Source organism: Camelina sativa, chromosome 15, assembly GCF_000633955.1.
Source record: "Camelina sativa cultivar DH55 chromosome 15, Cs, whole genome shotgun sequence".
In the NCBI taxonomy this organism is placed as follows: domain Eukaryota; kingdom Viridiplantae; phylum Streptophyta; class Magnoliopsida; order Brassicales; family Brassicaceae; genus Camelina; species Camelina sativa.
Genome location: NC_025699.1, coordinates 22843049 through 22858565, shown reverse-complemented (window position 1 = coordinate 22858565; position 15517 = coordinate 22843049). Strand labels below are relative to the sequence as shown.

The 15517-nt window shown below is 38.0% G+C and overlaps 2 protein-coding genes and 1 long non-coding RNA gene across 7 annotated transcripts; 1 reads left to right on the top strand and 2 right to left on the bottom strand.

The window, feature by feature from the left end:
- On the top strand, positions 258-6139 carry LOC104747332 (vacuolar-sorting receptor 4-like). Its single transcript, XM_010468953.2, has 12 exons — positions 258-812; positions 1245-1937; positions 2035-2123; positions 2214-2283; positions 2358-2441; positions 2664-2740; positions 2803-2884; positions 3924-4006; positions 4087-4153; positions 4243-4371; positions 5443-5552; positions 5748-6139. Exons 1-12 carry the CDS (start codon positions 515-517, stop codon positions 5844-5846), a joined length of 1881 nt encoding a protein of 626 aa, XP_010467255.1. The 5' UTR covers positions 258-514; the 3' UTR covers positions 5847-6139.
- Positions 6542-7630, bottom strand: LOC104748691 (F-box protein At2g14710-like). The gene has a single exon (XM_010470294.1). The coding sequence runs from the start codon at positions 7628-7630 to the stop codon at positions 6542-6544; it is 1089 nt and encodes a 362-aa protein (XP_010468596.1).
- Positions 9865-11696, bottom strand: LOC104747331. 5 transcript variants are annotated; one of them, XR_761130.1, is made up of 3 exons: positions 10686-11696; positions 10165-10329; positions 9865-10082 (listed from the first exon to the last, which is right to left on the bottom strand). It is a non-coding gene; the product is annotated as an uncharacterized LOC104747331 (long non-coding RNA). The 5 variants fall into 5 exon arrangements; XR_761131.1 differs by having other exon boundaries at positions 10165-10763; positions 10886-11696; XR_761132.1 differs by having other exon boundaries at positions 10886-11696.

Genomic DNA, 15517 nt, shown 5'->3' with positions numbered 1-15517 from the left:
GGTTGTTACTAGTTGGTTTATAAAGAATGAAAATAAGAAAATAGTATTTTTCTTAGTAAAATTTATTAAAAAATTAGAATTAAAAAAATGCTGAGAAAAACTATCAGCACCAAAAACTCTCTGTTAATATATAGAGATCAGTATTATATTTGTGGTTAATAAAAGAGAAATTCATATATTTGTGTGTGAGAAACTTTTTATTTATAAATGGTTTTATTTGTATTTATATTGTCTGGATAGAATAATTAAAAAAAAAAAAAACTAGTTTCGTCGTCGATATGTGTTTTTGACTAGGCGTCGTCTCTATAGTCTTCCACTCCCATCTAAGACGTTGAACAAACCACACTCAAGAGAAACTTGGCCACCATCATCGAGCACATACAAGGACGAGGATTTTCGAATTCAATCATCTCTTTTGAATGATCTGCTTCCATCTACCTGCTCCTTAATCTTTGATTTAATCCTTTTGAGTTTGAGTTGATTTGGTGGTGTGTTTGAGGCGGAGATCTCAAAGATGATGAAGCAGCTCCCGTGTTTTCTTCCATGGCTGCTTCTCTCCCTCTTGGTGATGACCGAGGCGCGATTCGTGGTGGAGAAGAACAGTTTGTCGGTAACTTCGCCGGAGAGTATAAAGGGAACTCATGACAGTGCAATTGGTAACTTTGGGATTCCTCAGTACGGTGGAAGCATGGCTGGTACGGTGGTTTACCCCAAAGAGAATCAGAAATCGTGTAAAGAGTTTAGCGATTTCTCGATTTCGTATAAGTCTCAGCCTGGTGCTTTGCCTACTTTTCTCTTGGTTGATCGTGGAGGTACTTTTTAATTTCACTACTGGTATCGATTTGATTTGATTTGTTGTGATTCCCTCTTCTTCTTCTTCTTCTTCTTCTTCTTCTTCTTCTTCTTCTAGCATCGCAAGTTTGTAACTTTGTATCTTACAATTGATGTTAGATTTAGACGACCTCTTTATGTAATTTTGAAGTTAAAATTGAAGCCTAAGATTAGTGTTCTCATCCGTTGACTCTTCTGCGTAATCATAGCCTAATGGGTGCATATTTCCTTTTTCGATACCCTTTTGCTTTTTACTTGGCACTTTGTTGGAGATCTTACAACTGATGTTAGATTTAGGGCCACGACTTTGTTTTTAGGATGTGGTGGTTCTTGCCCCTATTTTGGTTGCTCTGTATAATCATATCTCACGCATACTTAGCCTAAATGGTTGGCGGTTACATTTTGTTGTGTAGATTGTTTCTTCGCTTTGAAGGTCTGGAATGCACAGAAAGCGGGTGCTTCTGCTGTTCTTGTGGCAGACAATGTTGATGAACCTTTGATTACCATGGATACACCTGAAGAGGATGTTTCTTCTGCTAAGTACATTGAGAATATCACCATACCTTCTGCTCTTGTTACCAAAAGTTTCGGTGAAAAGCTGAAGAAAGCCATTAGTGGAGGGGATATGGTCAACTTGAATCTTGATTGGAGAGAAGCTGTTCCGCACCCTGATGATCGTGTTGAGTATGAATTGTGGACCAACAGCAACGATGAATGCGGGGTTAAGTGTGACATGTTGATGGAGTTTGTAAAAGATTTCAAGGGCGCGGCTCAAATTCTCGAGAAAGGCGGTTTCACGCAGTTTAGACCTCATTACATCACCTGGTATTGCCCTCACGCTTTCACGTTGAGCCGACAGTGCAAGTCGCAGTGTATCAACAAGGGAAGATACTGCGCTCCTGATCCAGAGCAGGACTTTAGCTCAGGATACGATGGCAAAGATGTGGTCGTTGAAAACTTGAGACAGCTTTGTGTTTACAAGGTGGCAAACGAAACTGGGAATCCCTGGGTCTGGTGGGATTACGTCACTGACTTCCAGATCAGATGTCCCATGAAGGAAAAGAAATACAATAAAGATTGTGCTGAGTCTGTTATCAAATCTCTTGGTGGGTGTTTCTTCTTACAGGTCTCGAAAATTAAAGACAAGCAATTTTTTTTTTTTTTAGGAGAATGTGGTCATATTTTCTACGTATATCTCTACAGGTATTGATAGCAAAAAAATTGACAAGTGTATGGGAGACCCTGATGCTGACATGGACAATCTAGTTCTAAAGGAAGAACAAGACGCTCAGGTAAATCTATTACATCTGAATTTTCGTCCGGGGATCTCACTGTTGTATTCTTTAAGCAGCCGTTTGGGATTGACATTTAATATTATGTAGGTTGGCAAGGGTACGAGGGGTGATGTTACCATATTGCCTACCTTAGTTGTCAACAACAGACAGTACCGAGGTTTGTCCTTCAGTGTTCAACTTAAGACTTCCAACACATGTAGTTAAGCTTGTTATATAATTGTTTCCTTGCAGGCAAGTTGGAGAAAAGTGCAGTACTCAAGGCTCTATGCTCTGGTTTTGAGGAGTCAACTGAACCAGCTATATGCCTCAGCACAGGTATGTTTTGCATACCCTTACCTAGAATATCCAACCCGATACTCGAACGCCTAGAGGCCCTAGACTAAGATTTTCCTTCTTATAGTTTTATTTTCTGAATTACATGCCCAGTGGTCGGTCATCAAATAAATGGCTGAAATGTAAACTTTGTACACTGGTGATCACACTTAAAAACACTTATTGTGAAATTTTAAATTTGCAATCTTCTATTGCATTTGACAGATATGGAGACAAACGAGTGCTTAGATAATAATGGCGGTTGTTGGCAAGATAAATCAGCCAATATAACTGCTTGCAAGGTACATTGTGATAATTCCTGGCAAGAATTTCTGTTAAATCTACTAATCTGCTTAATTTGCAGGATACTTTTCGTGGAAAAGTATGTGTATGTCCTGTAGTTGATGGTGTGCGATTTAAAGGGGATGGTTACAGCCACTGTGAGGGTAAGTGATCAGGTCGTCTTTCATAAAGTTTTTATAGTTAAGTTGACTTATGACTTATGTTATACAGTCCCAATCGAGAATGGCCAAATATTTCTCAGGTTTCTTACAGAGTGTGACATTCTGTGGTCTTACAGTATGGAATATATCATATAATTCCTAGTCAGTGAACTGTAAAGAGGATGTTGGGTTAAAAAGATAATCTTGGCTGCGTGATCACTACAACTAGTGGCAAAAGTATTTTTACAATAGGATCAACTGGNATACCCTTACCTAGAATATCCAACCCGATACTCGAACGCCTAGAGGCCCTAGACTAAGATTTTCCTTCTTATAGTTTTATTTTCTGAATTACATGCCCAGTGGTCGGTCATCAAATAAATGGCTGAAATGTAAACTTTGTACACTGGTGATCACACTTAAAAACACTTATTGTGAAATTTTAAATTTGCAATCTTCTATTGCATTTGACAGATATGGAGACAAACGAGTGCTTAGATAATAATGGCGGTTGTTGGCAAGATAAATCAGCCAATATAACTGCTTGCAAGGTACATTGTGATAATTCCTGGCAAGAATTTCTGTTAAATCTACTAATCTGCTTAATTTGCAGGATACTTTTCGTGGAAAAGTATGTGTATGTCCTGTAGTTGATGGTGTGCGATTTAAAGGGGATGGTTACAGCCACTGTGAGGGTAAGTGATCAGGTCGTCTTTCATAAAGTTTTTATAGTTAAGTTGACTTATGACTTATGTTATACAGTCCCAATCGAGAATGGCCAAATATTTCTCAGGTTTCTTACAGAGTGTGACATTCTGTGGTCTTACAGTATGGAATATATCATATAATTCCTAGTCAGTGAACTGTAAAGAGGATGTTGGGTTAAAAAGATAATCTTGGCTGCGTGATCACTACAACTAGTGGCAAAAGAATTTTTACAATAGGATCAACTGGGCTGACTTCTACAATAGGATATTGTGTTCTTTGCATTTGCTGTTGTGCTTCTATTTGATTCGTACATATTTGGTGTTTTGCATTGCAGCAAGCGGGCCAGGGAGATGCACAATTAACAATGGAGGTTGTTGGCATGAAGAGAGAGATGGACATGCGTTCTCTGCTTGTGTGGTCAGTGTTTCATCTGTATAACACATTTTGCACAATCTCACCGTGTAAGATACTTATGTCTCAACATGTAATGCCTTCAGGACAAGGACAGTGTTAAATGCGAGTGTCCTCCAGGATTTAAAGGAGACGGTGTTAAGAAGTGTGAAGGTTAGACCTCTGTTAACACTTGGGTTACTGTACTTCTTTGTGTTATTCCATAAACATCTGCTGAAGAATTTTCATGATTCCTTCACTAGACATTAATGAATGCAAAGAGAAAAAAGCCTGTCAGTGCCCGGAATGTAGCTGTAAGAACACCTGGGGAAGCTATGAGTGCTCTTGTAGTGGGGACCTTCTCTACATGAGAGACCATGACACTTGCATCAGTGAGTTTTCATGAACTAGGATTTCTACACTTCTATTAATGCATACAAATAACTTGTACTGTTTTTTTTTGGTTGAAATTTANCTAATCTGCTTAATTTGCAGGATACTTTTCGTGGAAAAGTATGTGTATGTCCTGTAGTTGATGGTGTGCGATTTAAAGGGGATGGTTACAGCCACTGTGAGGGTAAGTGATCAGGTCGTCTTTCATAAAGTTTTTATAGTTAAGTTGACTTATGACTTATGTTATACAGTCCCAATCGAGAATGGCCAAATATTTCTCAGGTTTCTTACAGAGTGTGACATTCTGTGGTCTTACAGTATGGAATATATCATATAATTCCTAGTCAGTGAACTGTAAAGAGGATGTTGGGTTAAAAAGATAATCTTGGCTGCGTGATCACTACAACTAGTGGCAAAAGTATTTTTACAATAGGATCAACTGGGCTGACTTCTACAATAGGATATTGTGTTCTTTGCATTTGCTGTTGTGCTTCTATTTGATTCGTACATATTTGGTGTTTTGCATTGCAGCAAGCGGGCCAGGGAGATGCACAATTAACAATGGAGGTTGTTGGCATGAAGAGAGAGATGGACATGCGTTCTCTGCTTGTGTGGTCAGTGTTTCATCTGTATAACACATTTTGCACAATCTCACCGTGTAAGATACTTATGTCTCAACATGTAATGCCTTCAGGACAAGGACAGTATTAAATGCGAGTGTCCTCCAGGATTTAAAGGAGACGGTGTTAAGAAGTGTGAAGGTTAGACCTCTGTTAACACTTGGGTTACTGTACTTCTTTGTGTTATTCCATAAACATCTGCTGAAGAATTTTCATGATTCCTTCACTAGACATTAATGAATGCAAGGAGAAAAAAGCCTGTCAGTGCCCGGAATGTAGCTGTAAGAACACCTGGGGAAGCTATGAGTGCTCTTGTAGTGGGGACCTTCTCTACATGAGAGACCATGACACTTGCATCAGTGAGTTTTCATGAACTAGGATTTCTACACTTCTATTAATATCCTCATGCATACAAATAACTTGTACTGTTTTTTTTGGGTTAAAATTTAGGCAAGACGGGTGGACAAGTGAGATCAGCTTGGGCAGCCGTTTGGCTTATTATGTTATCATTGGGACTTGCAGCTGCTGGTGCGTACCTCGTTTACAAATATAGATTGAGGGTAAGCTTTTAATCCATCCTTCTCCTCGCTTATCGGCTTTCTTTTTTGTGGTAAAAGCGAAAGAATAGTCTCTTCTGTTTGAGTGGTCTGAGATGTTGGTTAAAACATGATTCTTCTCTAACATCATATCATGTCTTACCATATCCATTGCTTGGGGAAATGTTTTTTGAACTTGCTATGTCCCTGGTTTTACAGCAATACATGGACTCAGAGATCAGAGCCATAATGGCACAGTATATGCCACTGGACAGCCAGCCCGAGGTTCCAAACCACGTGAATGATGAACATGCCTGAGAGAGCTTTATGGTCGATCTATTTAATTTCCGGGAAGGACTTAAGGTGACGCGTTCTTTTAATTGATGTGGCCCTTGATGTCAGTCTTTATCTCGCCTCTGTTGTATCTTTGTAACTCTTTACCAAATAGTGTATTTGCAACAAAAAAAAAGATATTTCAAAGTTACTTACTGTCTTTTTTCACTTGTCCACGGGACTTTTGTAATAGGGAAACTCTGATGTAGCGTCAGAGAAATGGGCAAGCTAGCCTAGCTAGTCAATAGAATCAAACATCAATATTTTGAAGTTCATCTTTAGACATTGGACAAGTTCATTTCTTTGGCTACTCTGTTTCATTTTAGCACCTTTAGAAGCGGGATAGTAGTAAGAAATAAAGGTACCACAATCTTCGTATTGTCTCACTGAATAATGGATTACACATATTGCGGTTCTTAAGTAGTTAGAATTATGCATGAACAAGGTGATTGGTAACCGAATTTGGAGGCTCCACGCTACAACGAAGCTAGTAAGGTTGGGAACCAGTCTTCCCAAACAAGACAACGAGAATCAGATAGTCTGTTGACATTTTAATCTAGATTGCTCAAAATAGATCATTAGTAAACATTTATTTTTCCAAATGAAAAGAGATAAAACAAGTAAAATCTCTAGTTTAAATGTAGTTAATAACCAAAACAAGAAGCCAAAATGTAATAAAACTAAACTGAGAATAAAGGTACCAAACTGGGAACAAAGGTACAGTGCAAAGGCCAAGGATCAACCACATAATCTAATATACGAGTTTTACTGATCAACTTATCATCCCCCAAAACATAGATCCAAGCCTGACCAGTGTTGTCGCAAGAGCACACCACGAGTCTCTTACCCTCGATGAAATAACTTGGCTGAGAGTAGTGTACGTTGTCGACTAAACCCGGCAAGTTAGGACTAGACAAAGTCATGAAATTCATCCAAACCACATCACCACCATTCTCATAGTTAATCTTGTTCTCGGTCACCCAAATATCAATCTTCTTTGTGACAATGCATTGCTTTAGCAACGAAAACCGATCTTCCCTAAAGGCCCTAAGCACGAGAGCATCCCCATCATGGTTTCTCCCACATGGTAGATCACAAAATATTTTCCACTTTTCGCTCGAGAAGTCGAATTTACGAATGTGGTAGCACAAGGGATCGTTCTCTTCACGAAAACAGACCCAGTACAAAGTTCCATTCAAGGATACAGCACTTTCACCACTAACAGCGTTTGGGCTACTACTGTTACCAGGTTCTGACTTGTAGTCTATCCACACATCGGACGCAAAGTCATAAATTTTCCACATGTCAAAGTGATCATCTTCCTTCCCAGAGGAAAAAGCAACCATCTTGTATTTCTTATTGTCGTATACTATGCCGTCGACTTCCATATAAGAACCTTTAATTAAACTCGGCTTGATCCATCTACTCTGCCCCAACCATGGGTTCCATGCAACAGCTCCTCTCTTCTTGCCACATAGCAACAACTCATTGCAATCAACCAAGTTTTCAAGTTTCAAAGATTTTAAACCGGGAGTACCTAAGGTTAACTCACGTACCACTATCACGGGATCAATGCTTACCGAATAAATCTTGGATTTAGTTGCTAGGATGAACCTAAACGTCATCTTGTGGTTGTTCATGAACGTCTTGTCGTCTAAAAGAGCGTTCCATTGTTTCGATATGATTCTGAAGCGAACAAGAGATTTAGGTGGGACACGAGAGAGTATCTCTTCAATCAACTCCCATGGAAGCTTCTCCCGATGCGCCATCTCTATACCTAACTTAATTAGGGTTTTTGCTTAGTTTCTATATCTTTTTTTGTTTTTTGTTTTTTTTGCTATATTATATATTAAATAAAACAACATTAAAATTTGTTAAATACTAGATCATAAGCTAAACACTTCTATATAACTCATCATACATCAGACTAATGCCAATTGTAACCCGCCACCCCGTTTGATCCACAACTTAGGGCTTTTGCATTTTAGTTTCTATCTTATATATTAAAAGAGAGTATATTAAAAAATAATAACTAAAATTAATAATACACTATAGTTGAAAGGAGCTCTCCTAAGCTTGACACATAATCAGCATGCTACATTTAATTTAATAAAAAGCAGATTCTAATATGGGAGAAAGATAGAACTAGTAAAAAAAGTAATCCTCTAGTTATCTTTGGATCGATGATCCTCGACTACGACCACGACCCCGTTTACCCGGTCTACCGACCATAGTCCTCTCAACGTACCCAGGGAAGAAGGACACATTTATTATTTTAGGGTGAGTTACTAGAATATTGCATAAAAGCTTCCTTATTACAAAAGTAACATACAATTGTTTGTAATGACTAGACTAACACATTGTACCTATACTACCCCTGAAACTAGTGTTGAGAAAAAACGTAATTACGACTAATGCCATTAGAAAAAAAAAAACATTGGAAGTTGGGACTAAGTCTACCGATCCTTTGATGGTAGATTTATACACGTGGACTGATTAAAGGTGTACGTCAGATATTTTTGGTACACTTAGTTGTAATGCTGGTACACTTTGCCGTCGACGTAGATGGTACACTTAGTTGTAGTGTTGGTACACTTATCGTGGACGTATATGTGTATCAAAAACTAAGTGTACCAAAAATATATGACGTACACCTTTAACAGTCAATATGACCCAAAAGATATTTATGGTAGACTAATGGCCTGTTGCGACAGATTTATTCGACAGCATTCTCTCGTTTCAAATATTTTTGGTATACTTGTTTGTTTTTTTGAAATAGTTTTCGGAGTGTAATGGTAGGTTTCTTGTCCGTGGTAGATTTAGTAAGCATTTTTGACAGCTGTAAAGTCTTACCAGAATAATACGAATTTGTTTGAGCTGTCAAAGACAGTCTAGCGTTGTGATAGACTTATTGGAGGTAGATCTAAACACGTTTGCTGTTCTTCCGATCTATGGTGTTCATGTAATAACGTTTGTAGCAGATTCATCAATCGTATTCTGTTTGTCAGCCGGAGCAAACGTCTTTTTCCTACTCTGTTTCGTTAATCTTTTCTCTGGGTTCATCCATGGAAGAGCTAGATATCGTTTCAGAAATCTATATAACTCACTTTTTATAGGTTTTTAATTTAGAAATCAGATGTTGAGATGAAAATCTACAATAGTTGAGTAAAAACCCCACAAGTGAAACCAAAAAAATAGACATAAGTCGTGAAAAATAAAGTGAGGCAGGGGAAATTAGGGTTTTCAGTCGTATGTTAGAGGTAGAAGACGAGGATATTCTGGTAATTTTGGGTTCATTAAACCTAAAATCGAACGTGTACGTACATATAAACGTGTACGTACATATGAACGCATACGTACATAACGTTCTTGAGATTAGTGTACGTACATAACGTTCTTTTGCTTAGTGTCCATAAATCCGTTTTAATGAACGATATTATTGTAATTTTGTAGTTATCTTCAACATATCTTCTTCTGCAACCGTAACTAATATTGTCGTTTTTGTTCACCGGAAATGGAACAAGTAAGAGATGTTACTAGATAACAATTAGTATTGTAGAATTGCATCTCAAGATGTTAAGGATTTTAATGGCGCTGTAATCAATATAGCTAATTTGTGCTTCCATTAAACACCAACTGAGTTCTTGCTCGTTCGATCTTAACATTACTAAGTACCTAATTTGTAACATGCAGGTATGCTTAGTACTTCAAGGAATAGGAGAAGCTTGAGCACAGATTCTGAAGCATCAAGTCACTCTCCGTTTCGACAACAACTGCTCTAGTTTGAAGTCTTGTGTTGAAGCCTATAATTTTCTTTACAAGCTCATGTGGGAATCGTCTGAGTCAGTTTTTCTGATACTCTATTGTTAAATAAATGTTTTGGTTTCATAACAATGACTGTTGATGTTCATCTTTCTTGATATGGTATGGAATCCGGTTGAATCGTATTACAATCTATTGATCCCTAATATAACTAAGGACAAACGCTAACGCTGTGTATGTATGTTCCCTCGAAACATCACCTACAAACACTAGGCTTGCGTTCATTCATTGATATTGACACCGTAACTCATTACAAACAACAATCTTTACACACCAAAGAAGAAAAATAAAGAGGAGAATAGAAACATTGCTCAAAACGCCCATCTCAACAGTCGAATCATCGGAGCAAGGTTATCATTAGCAAAATATTTACAAGATCAATAGTACAACCAGCTCTCACTGCAACCACATACAAAAGAGAAACTCTGTAAAGTTCTAACAACATTTGAACCAAAATATGAACAGAGATCACAAAACTTACTCGTCCCGAGCAAGTGAAGCTGATTCAACGATGTGTTCGTCTGGTACTGAAACTGGCTATCGTTCATTAGAACCTGCGGCACATGGTTCTTATTGTTGCCTCCCAACATCTTTTTTAGTGTGTGTATATAAATAGTGTAAAGTATTCAACTTTTGAGTAAGAAACCTGCAGACAAATGAAACTAATGAGCAGAGACGGAGAGACCTACTTAGACTAAACTATCCTAAGTAATACATATAACAATCCAACTAGAGACAAAGCTGAGAAAGTGAGATGTTTTGAGGAAACTATGGTTCAGAACACTGATCAAAGTCCGGATATATTACAAATACTAAGTAGCCAGTAAAAGTTGATTGAATCTTAATCACACGCAGATGATAACGCTAGGGATTTGAGTTGTTAATCTCTACATAGTCAATCAAGTCTAAAGAGATAAATCCTAGAGTATTAAAGTTTACATATTTGATGAAGATTGTATACTCTTTTTGCCTATTATTTGGAGATAAAAACGAGTTACGAACCAGACTGGTTGATCTGATCGTGGTCAAAGATTCAATTCATCTGAATATTTAGGTAACTTACAAAATTAGTCAAAATCTCTGAAACACGGAAACCACATATCAAACTTCAAAGACATATCCAAAAGGATCTTGTAAGAACAAGACATATCTAAAAAAAAGAAAGTTCCTGTAAGGGAGAAGCTTAAAAGAACATATGTTACCTCTTCTTTTAAAGATTGCCCATAAAAAAAAATAATCCGAATTACAATTTGTCAAAATAAATAAATCAAACCCTAGCTTCCTTCAGATCCTGCAAACACACACAAGGAAGAAAAGAAAAAATTATTTATCTTCCTCATCATCAAGATAATTTTTTTTTTGATTCTTTTCATCAACTAGCTTCGGAATAAACAAAAAACTTGTAAAATCGAAGAGAAGCTAGCCAATCAATCAATATAAAAGATTCAGAATCTTAAGAAGAAGAAGATGGGTCTGTTGAATTGTGTGTGAAACGCAGAGAAACAAAAACATCCAAAAATTTAATTTTAATTTAAGTGAAGAAGAAAGAATAAAAAAGGAAAAGAAACCAATGACCCAAAACTGCTCGTTTCTCCACCATTCATCTATGCCCACACCGCTCCATCTCATTTCCAGTATACCCGTAGCAAAAATGGAGAGAGAGAGAGAGAGAGACAGAAACCAAATGCTTGCCAAGTTACTTATCTACAAATAAAACAGCAATTGATACTTACGCCACTTCACTCATCCAGTTAGGGAGTTAAGTTAGATCAGTGAATATCGAAGTAAGAATAAAATAAAAACTAGATCTGAAAGTTTGAGTTCGAGAGAGAAAGTGAATCAAATTAGAAGGAATCAATCTGATGTTTTTTGCCTACCCAAATTTAAGAGAATCCAAAAAAAAGTAATCGATCATTCAAGTTTTTTGTGTTTCTTTCTCTCCAAAATCAAAGACAATTTAAAGTAAGAGATCTCAAGAGCAAGAGCATAAAATCTCAAGTTTTTTTTTTCCAACCAAATTTAATTATAAATGGCATAAACTGTAATAAAACACATAACTCAGATATAGAAGTAATTTGCAAACTTTTATGTGTTATTTGAGTAAGTCGAAAATCTCAACGTGTTAGTCTAGTAATAAACCAACTTTTATGTAATATTCTAGGTAATTTCCCATTAATTTATTATATGTTTTTATTAAAATACTAAACTATGCTTAATAGATCTACTACTACAGTAAAACTTCTACAAATTAATAAGGTTGGGACCATAAAATTTTATTAACTTATAGAGGTTTTAATTTATCGATAAATTAATAATTATTAATTTATCGATAAATTAATAAAAGGGTGAGTTACTAGAATATTGCATAAAAGCTTCCTTATTACAAAAGCAACATACAATTGTTTGTAATGACTAGACTAACACCTTGTACCTATACTACCCCTGAAACTAGTGTTGAGAAAAACATAATTACGGCTAATGCCATTAAGAAAAAAAAAAACATTGGAAGTTGGGACTAAGTCTACCGATCTTTTGATGGTAGATTTATACACGTGGACTGATTAAAGGTGTACGTCAGATATTTTTGGTACACTTAGTTGTAGTCTTGGTACACTTATCGGTCACTGTAGATGGTACACTTAGTTGTAGTGTTGGTACACTTATCGGTGGACGTACATGAAATCGATTCGTTAGATTAAGTTGGTAGAGGAATTTCCCTTTGATGATAGACTTTTGTTTTAAGCGCGTGTAGCGGCAAACGTAACAGGGTGGGAAGATATTTATGGTAGACTAATGGCATGTTGCGACAGATTTATGCGACAGCCTTCTCTCCTTACAGATATTTTTGGTATACTTTGTTTGTTTTTTGAAATAGTTTTCGTAGTGTTGTGGTAGGCTTCTTGTCCGTGGTAGATTTAGTAAGCAAGATTGACAGCTGTAAAGTCTTACCAGAATAACACGAATTTGTTTGAGCTGGCAAAGACAGTCGAGCGTTGCGATAGACTTATTGGAAGAAGATCTAAACACCTTTACTGTTCTTCCGATCTATGGTGTTCATGTAATAAAGTTTGTAGCAGATTCATCAATCGTGTTCTGTTTGTCTGCCGGAGCAAACGTCTTTTTCCTACTCAGTTTCTTTAATCTTTGATCTCGGTTCATCCATGGAAGAGCAAGATATCGTATTGGCGTGTGGGAGGTGGAGGGTAGACAAAAAGCGCTGGTTGTTTGATGTTGATACTAGGAAAGGGTGCAGGATTATAGTTGCCGATAAAGAAACAAAGTTTGAAGACTTTACTGCTATGGTGTACGATGACTTTGGTTTCTGTGAAAGAACTTCCGCGATAAAGTTGAGCTATATGTTAGATAGATATAAAAAAAGCGGATGTTATATGCCACCGGTGATTGTTTCGAATGGTCGGCAGTTTCAAAACTTTCTCAAACAGCATAGGAGTGAACTCATCCGGCTATGCGTTGAGATCGAAGCTAAATCTGGTGAAACCTTGTTCGAGGAAGTTAAACCGAAAACCCCAGAACCAACACCCAAGACCCCTGAAGTCGTTGTAGATGATTTCGTAGGCGTGGCAGAGGAAATGGGAGAGAAAGATGATGAGTACGAGAGTCGGAAGGAAGACGGTGAAGATAATGTAGGAAATGATCTAGATGAAGATGAAGCAGATGACGAGGACAACAGTAGATTTGATTACTGTGACGACAGCGATGGTGCAAGTTCAGGGGATGAAGACTATCTGCTGTACTCCAACTTCGCCCCGGATGAAGCAGAGGAATCATTGGACGACGGACCTGGGGGTGGGTCTTGTATAGAGGAAAATGTGTGTAACACAGAATCAAATAACCGTACCCGCAAGACTAACTCTGCAGCTGATGCAATTGAGAAGGAGGTTCGCAAAATAGAAAACGGAGGTGGTGATATTGCTGTGGGGGATAAGTTTGATAGCAAAGAAACATTGGTGGCAAGGTTGAGGGTGCTGAGTGTATTAGATAAATATGATTACAATGTTCGATATTCAACGCCCGTTTTGTTAATCGTTGAGTGTTGGGTAAAAGGTTGTAAATGGAGAATACGGGCTTCAACCATGGGTGATTCGCCGGTGTTTCATATTCGCAGATATTGTCGTGAACATACTTGCTCTGTTACGGAACGATATGGCCGTAGCCGTAATGCTAAACCACCAATCCTAGCTCAATTATACAAGGATTATGTTGGTGGTGTGGGAAGTTCTGTTGTGCCAAATCTTGTTGGGGATGGGCTCAACCTACGATATGGTGTACAGGTTGGCTACTGGAATACTTTAATATGTTTGTTTTATGGTTGGCTCTGTGAGTGTACTTGTTTATAGGGTGTACAAACAGATCGTAGCTTAAGTTTGTTGAGTTTGTCAGAAATTAGTTGATTCTATGGCCTGCACTGCACATATATATAATTCGATCTAGTTGATATTGTTTAGTGCTGATGTCTTTTACTGACCATTTTCATATAATAGCTTGGCTACTGGAAGGCACATCGTACACTTATAAAGGCGCGGGAGTATGTTAGGGGTACACCTGAAAGTGGATACGCTGAATTACCGGCATATTTATACAGGCTGAGGTCCTCTAATCCGGGGACCCTTACTAGACTGGTCGTTGATGCAGAAGACAGATTCAAGTATGTTTTCATTGCGATTGCTGGATGCATTAAGGGTTTCAGGTATATGCGGAAAGTTGTAGTTGTAGATGGAACCTTTTTGAAAGGTGAATTCAAAGGGACTCTTCTGATAGCGACAACACAAGATGGGAATTTTAATATTTTCCCTCTGGCGTATGCGGTTGTTGATACAGAGAACGACGTGTCGTGGGAATGGTTCTTTACTCAATTAAGTAGTGTAATTCCTGATGATGAAGAGCTTGCACTGATATCTGACCGGCATAAATCTATTGGTAAAGCTATCGCTAAAGTGTACCCCCTGGCAAGTCGAGGAATCTGCACTTATCATCTTCACAAGAATATTATCCTGAGATTTAGTGGGAGCGAAACATTCCGGCTGGTAAAAAAAGCAGCTGCAGCGTACCGTGTAGTTGATTTCGAAGAAATCTTCCAGCAAATTCAAGAAGCGAATCCGCAACTGCATGCTTACTTGGTTCGTGCAGATGTAACCAAGTGGAGCAGGGCGCACTTTCCTGGTGATAGGTACAACTTCACCACGAGCAACATTGCAGAATCGCTAAACAAAGTACTGAATCCTGCCAGAGCCTATCCCATTGTAGAGTTACTAGAAGCTGTTCGGAATATGTTGACACGTTGGTTTGCTACAAGGAGAAAACAAGCTGCCGCAATGCCAACTTTACTCACCAAAGGAGTGGAGAACCTGTTACAGGTGTGACATTCATTAACATATCCATCGATATATATGTTAACGAAAGGCATGAAAAATGTTAGTGGATATGTTGTGTTGTTTTGGTTATATGAACTTACGCTTTGATTTACTCATAGGCACGTATTGAACAGTCAAGGCGTCTAAAGGTTCAAGAAATTGATGAAGATCGATTTGAAGTAAGTGGTGGTAACTCAACGCATGTTGTCAATCTGAGGTATAAGAGGTGTTCATGTAGGCGTTTTGATCTAGAGAGGATGCCATGCGTACATGCTATCGCAGCCGCATATACGGCCAACGTATCAGTTATAAACCAGCACCATCCATACTTCCGTAGAGACAGCCTCTGCAGTGGGTATGCGGAGGCGATAATGCTGATAGATACATCCTGCATCGTTCCTACTGATATTACACTGTCCAGATGTAAACCGCCTTTTGTTAGGAATCCTCCAGGAAGGCCAA

Excerpts from the sequence above, each read along its gene's own strand:
- LOC104748691 (XM_010470294.1), bottom strand. The coding sequence starts at position 7,630 with ATGGCGCATCGGGAGAAGCTTCCATGGGAGTTGATTGAAGAGATACTC.
- LOC104747332 (XM_010468953.2), top strand. The coding sequence starts at position 515 with ATGATGAAGCAGCTCCCGTGTTTTCTTCCATGGCTGCTTCTCTCCCTC. Across the intron at positions 4,007-4,086 it reads ATGCGTTCTCTGCTTGTGTG|GACAAGGACAGTGTTAAATG; the intron begins GTCAGTGTTTCA and ends TAATGCCTTCAG. Across the intron at positions 5,553-5,747 it reads TTTACAAATATAGATTGAGG|CAATACATGGACTCAGAGAT; the intron begins GTAAGCTTTTAA and ends CTGGTTTTACAG.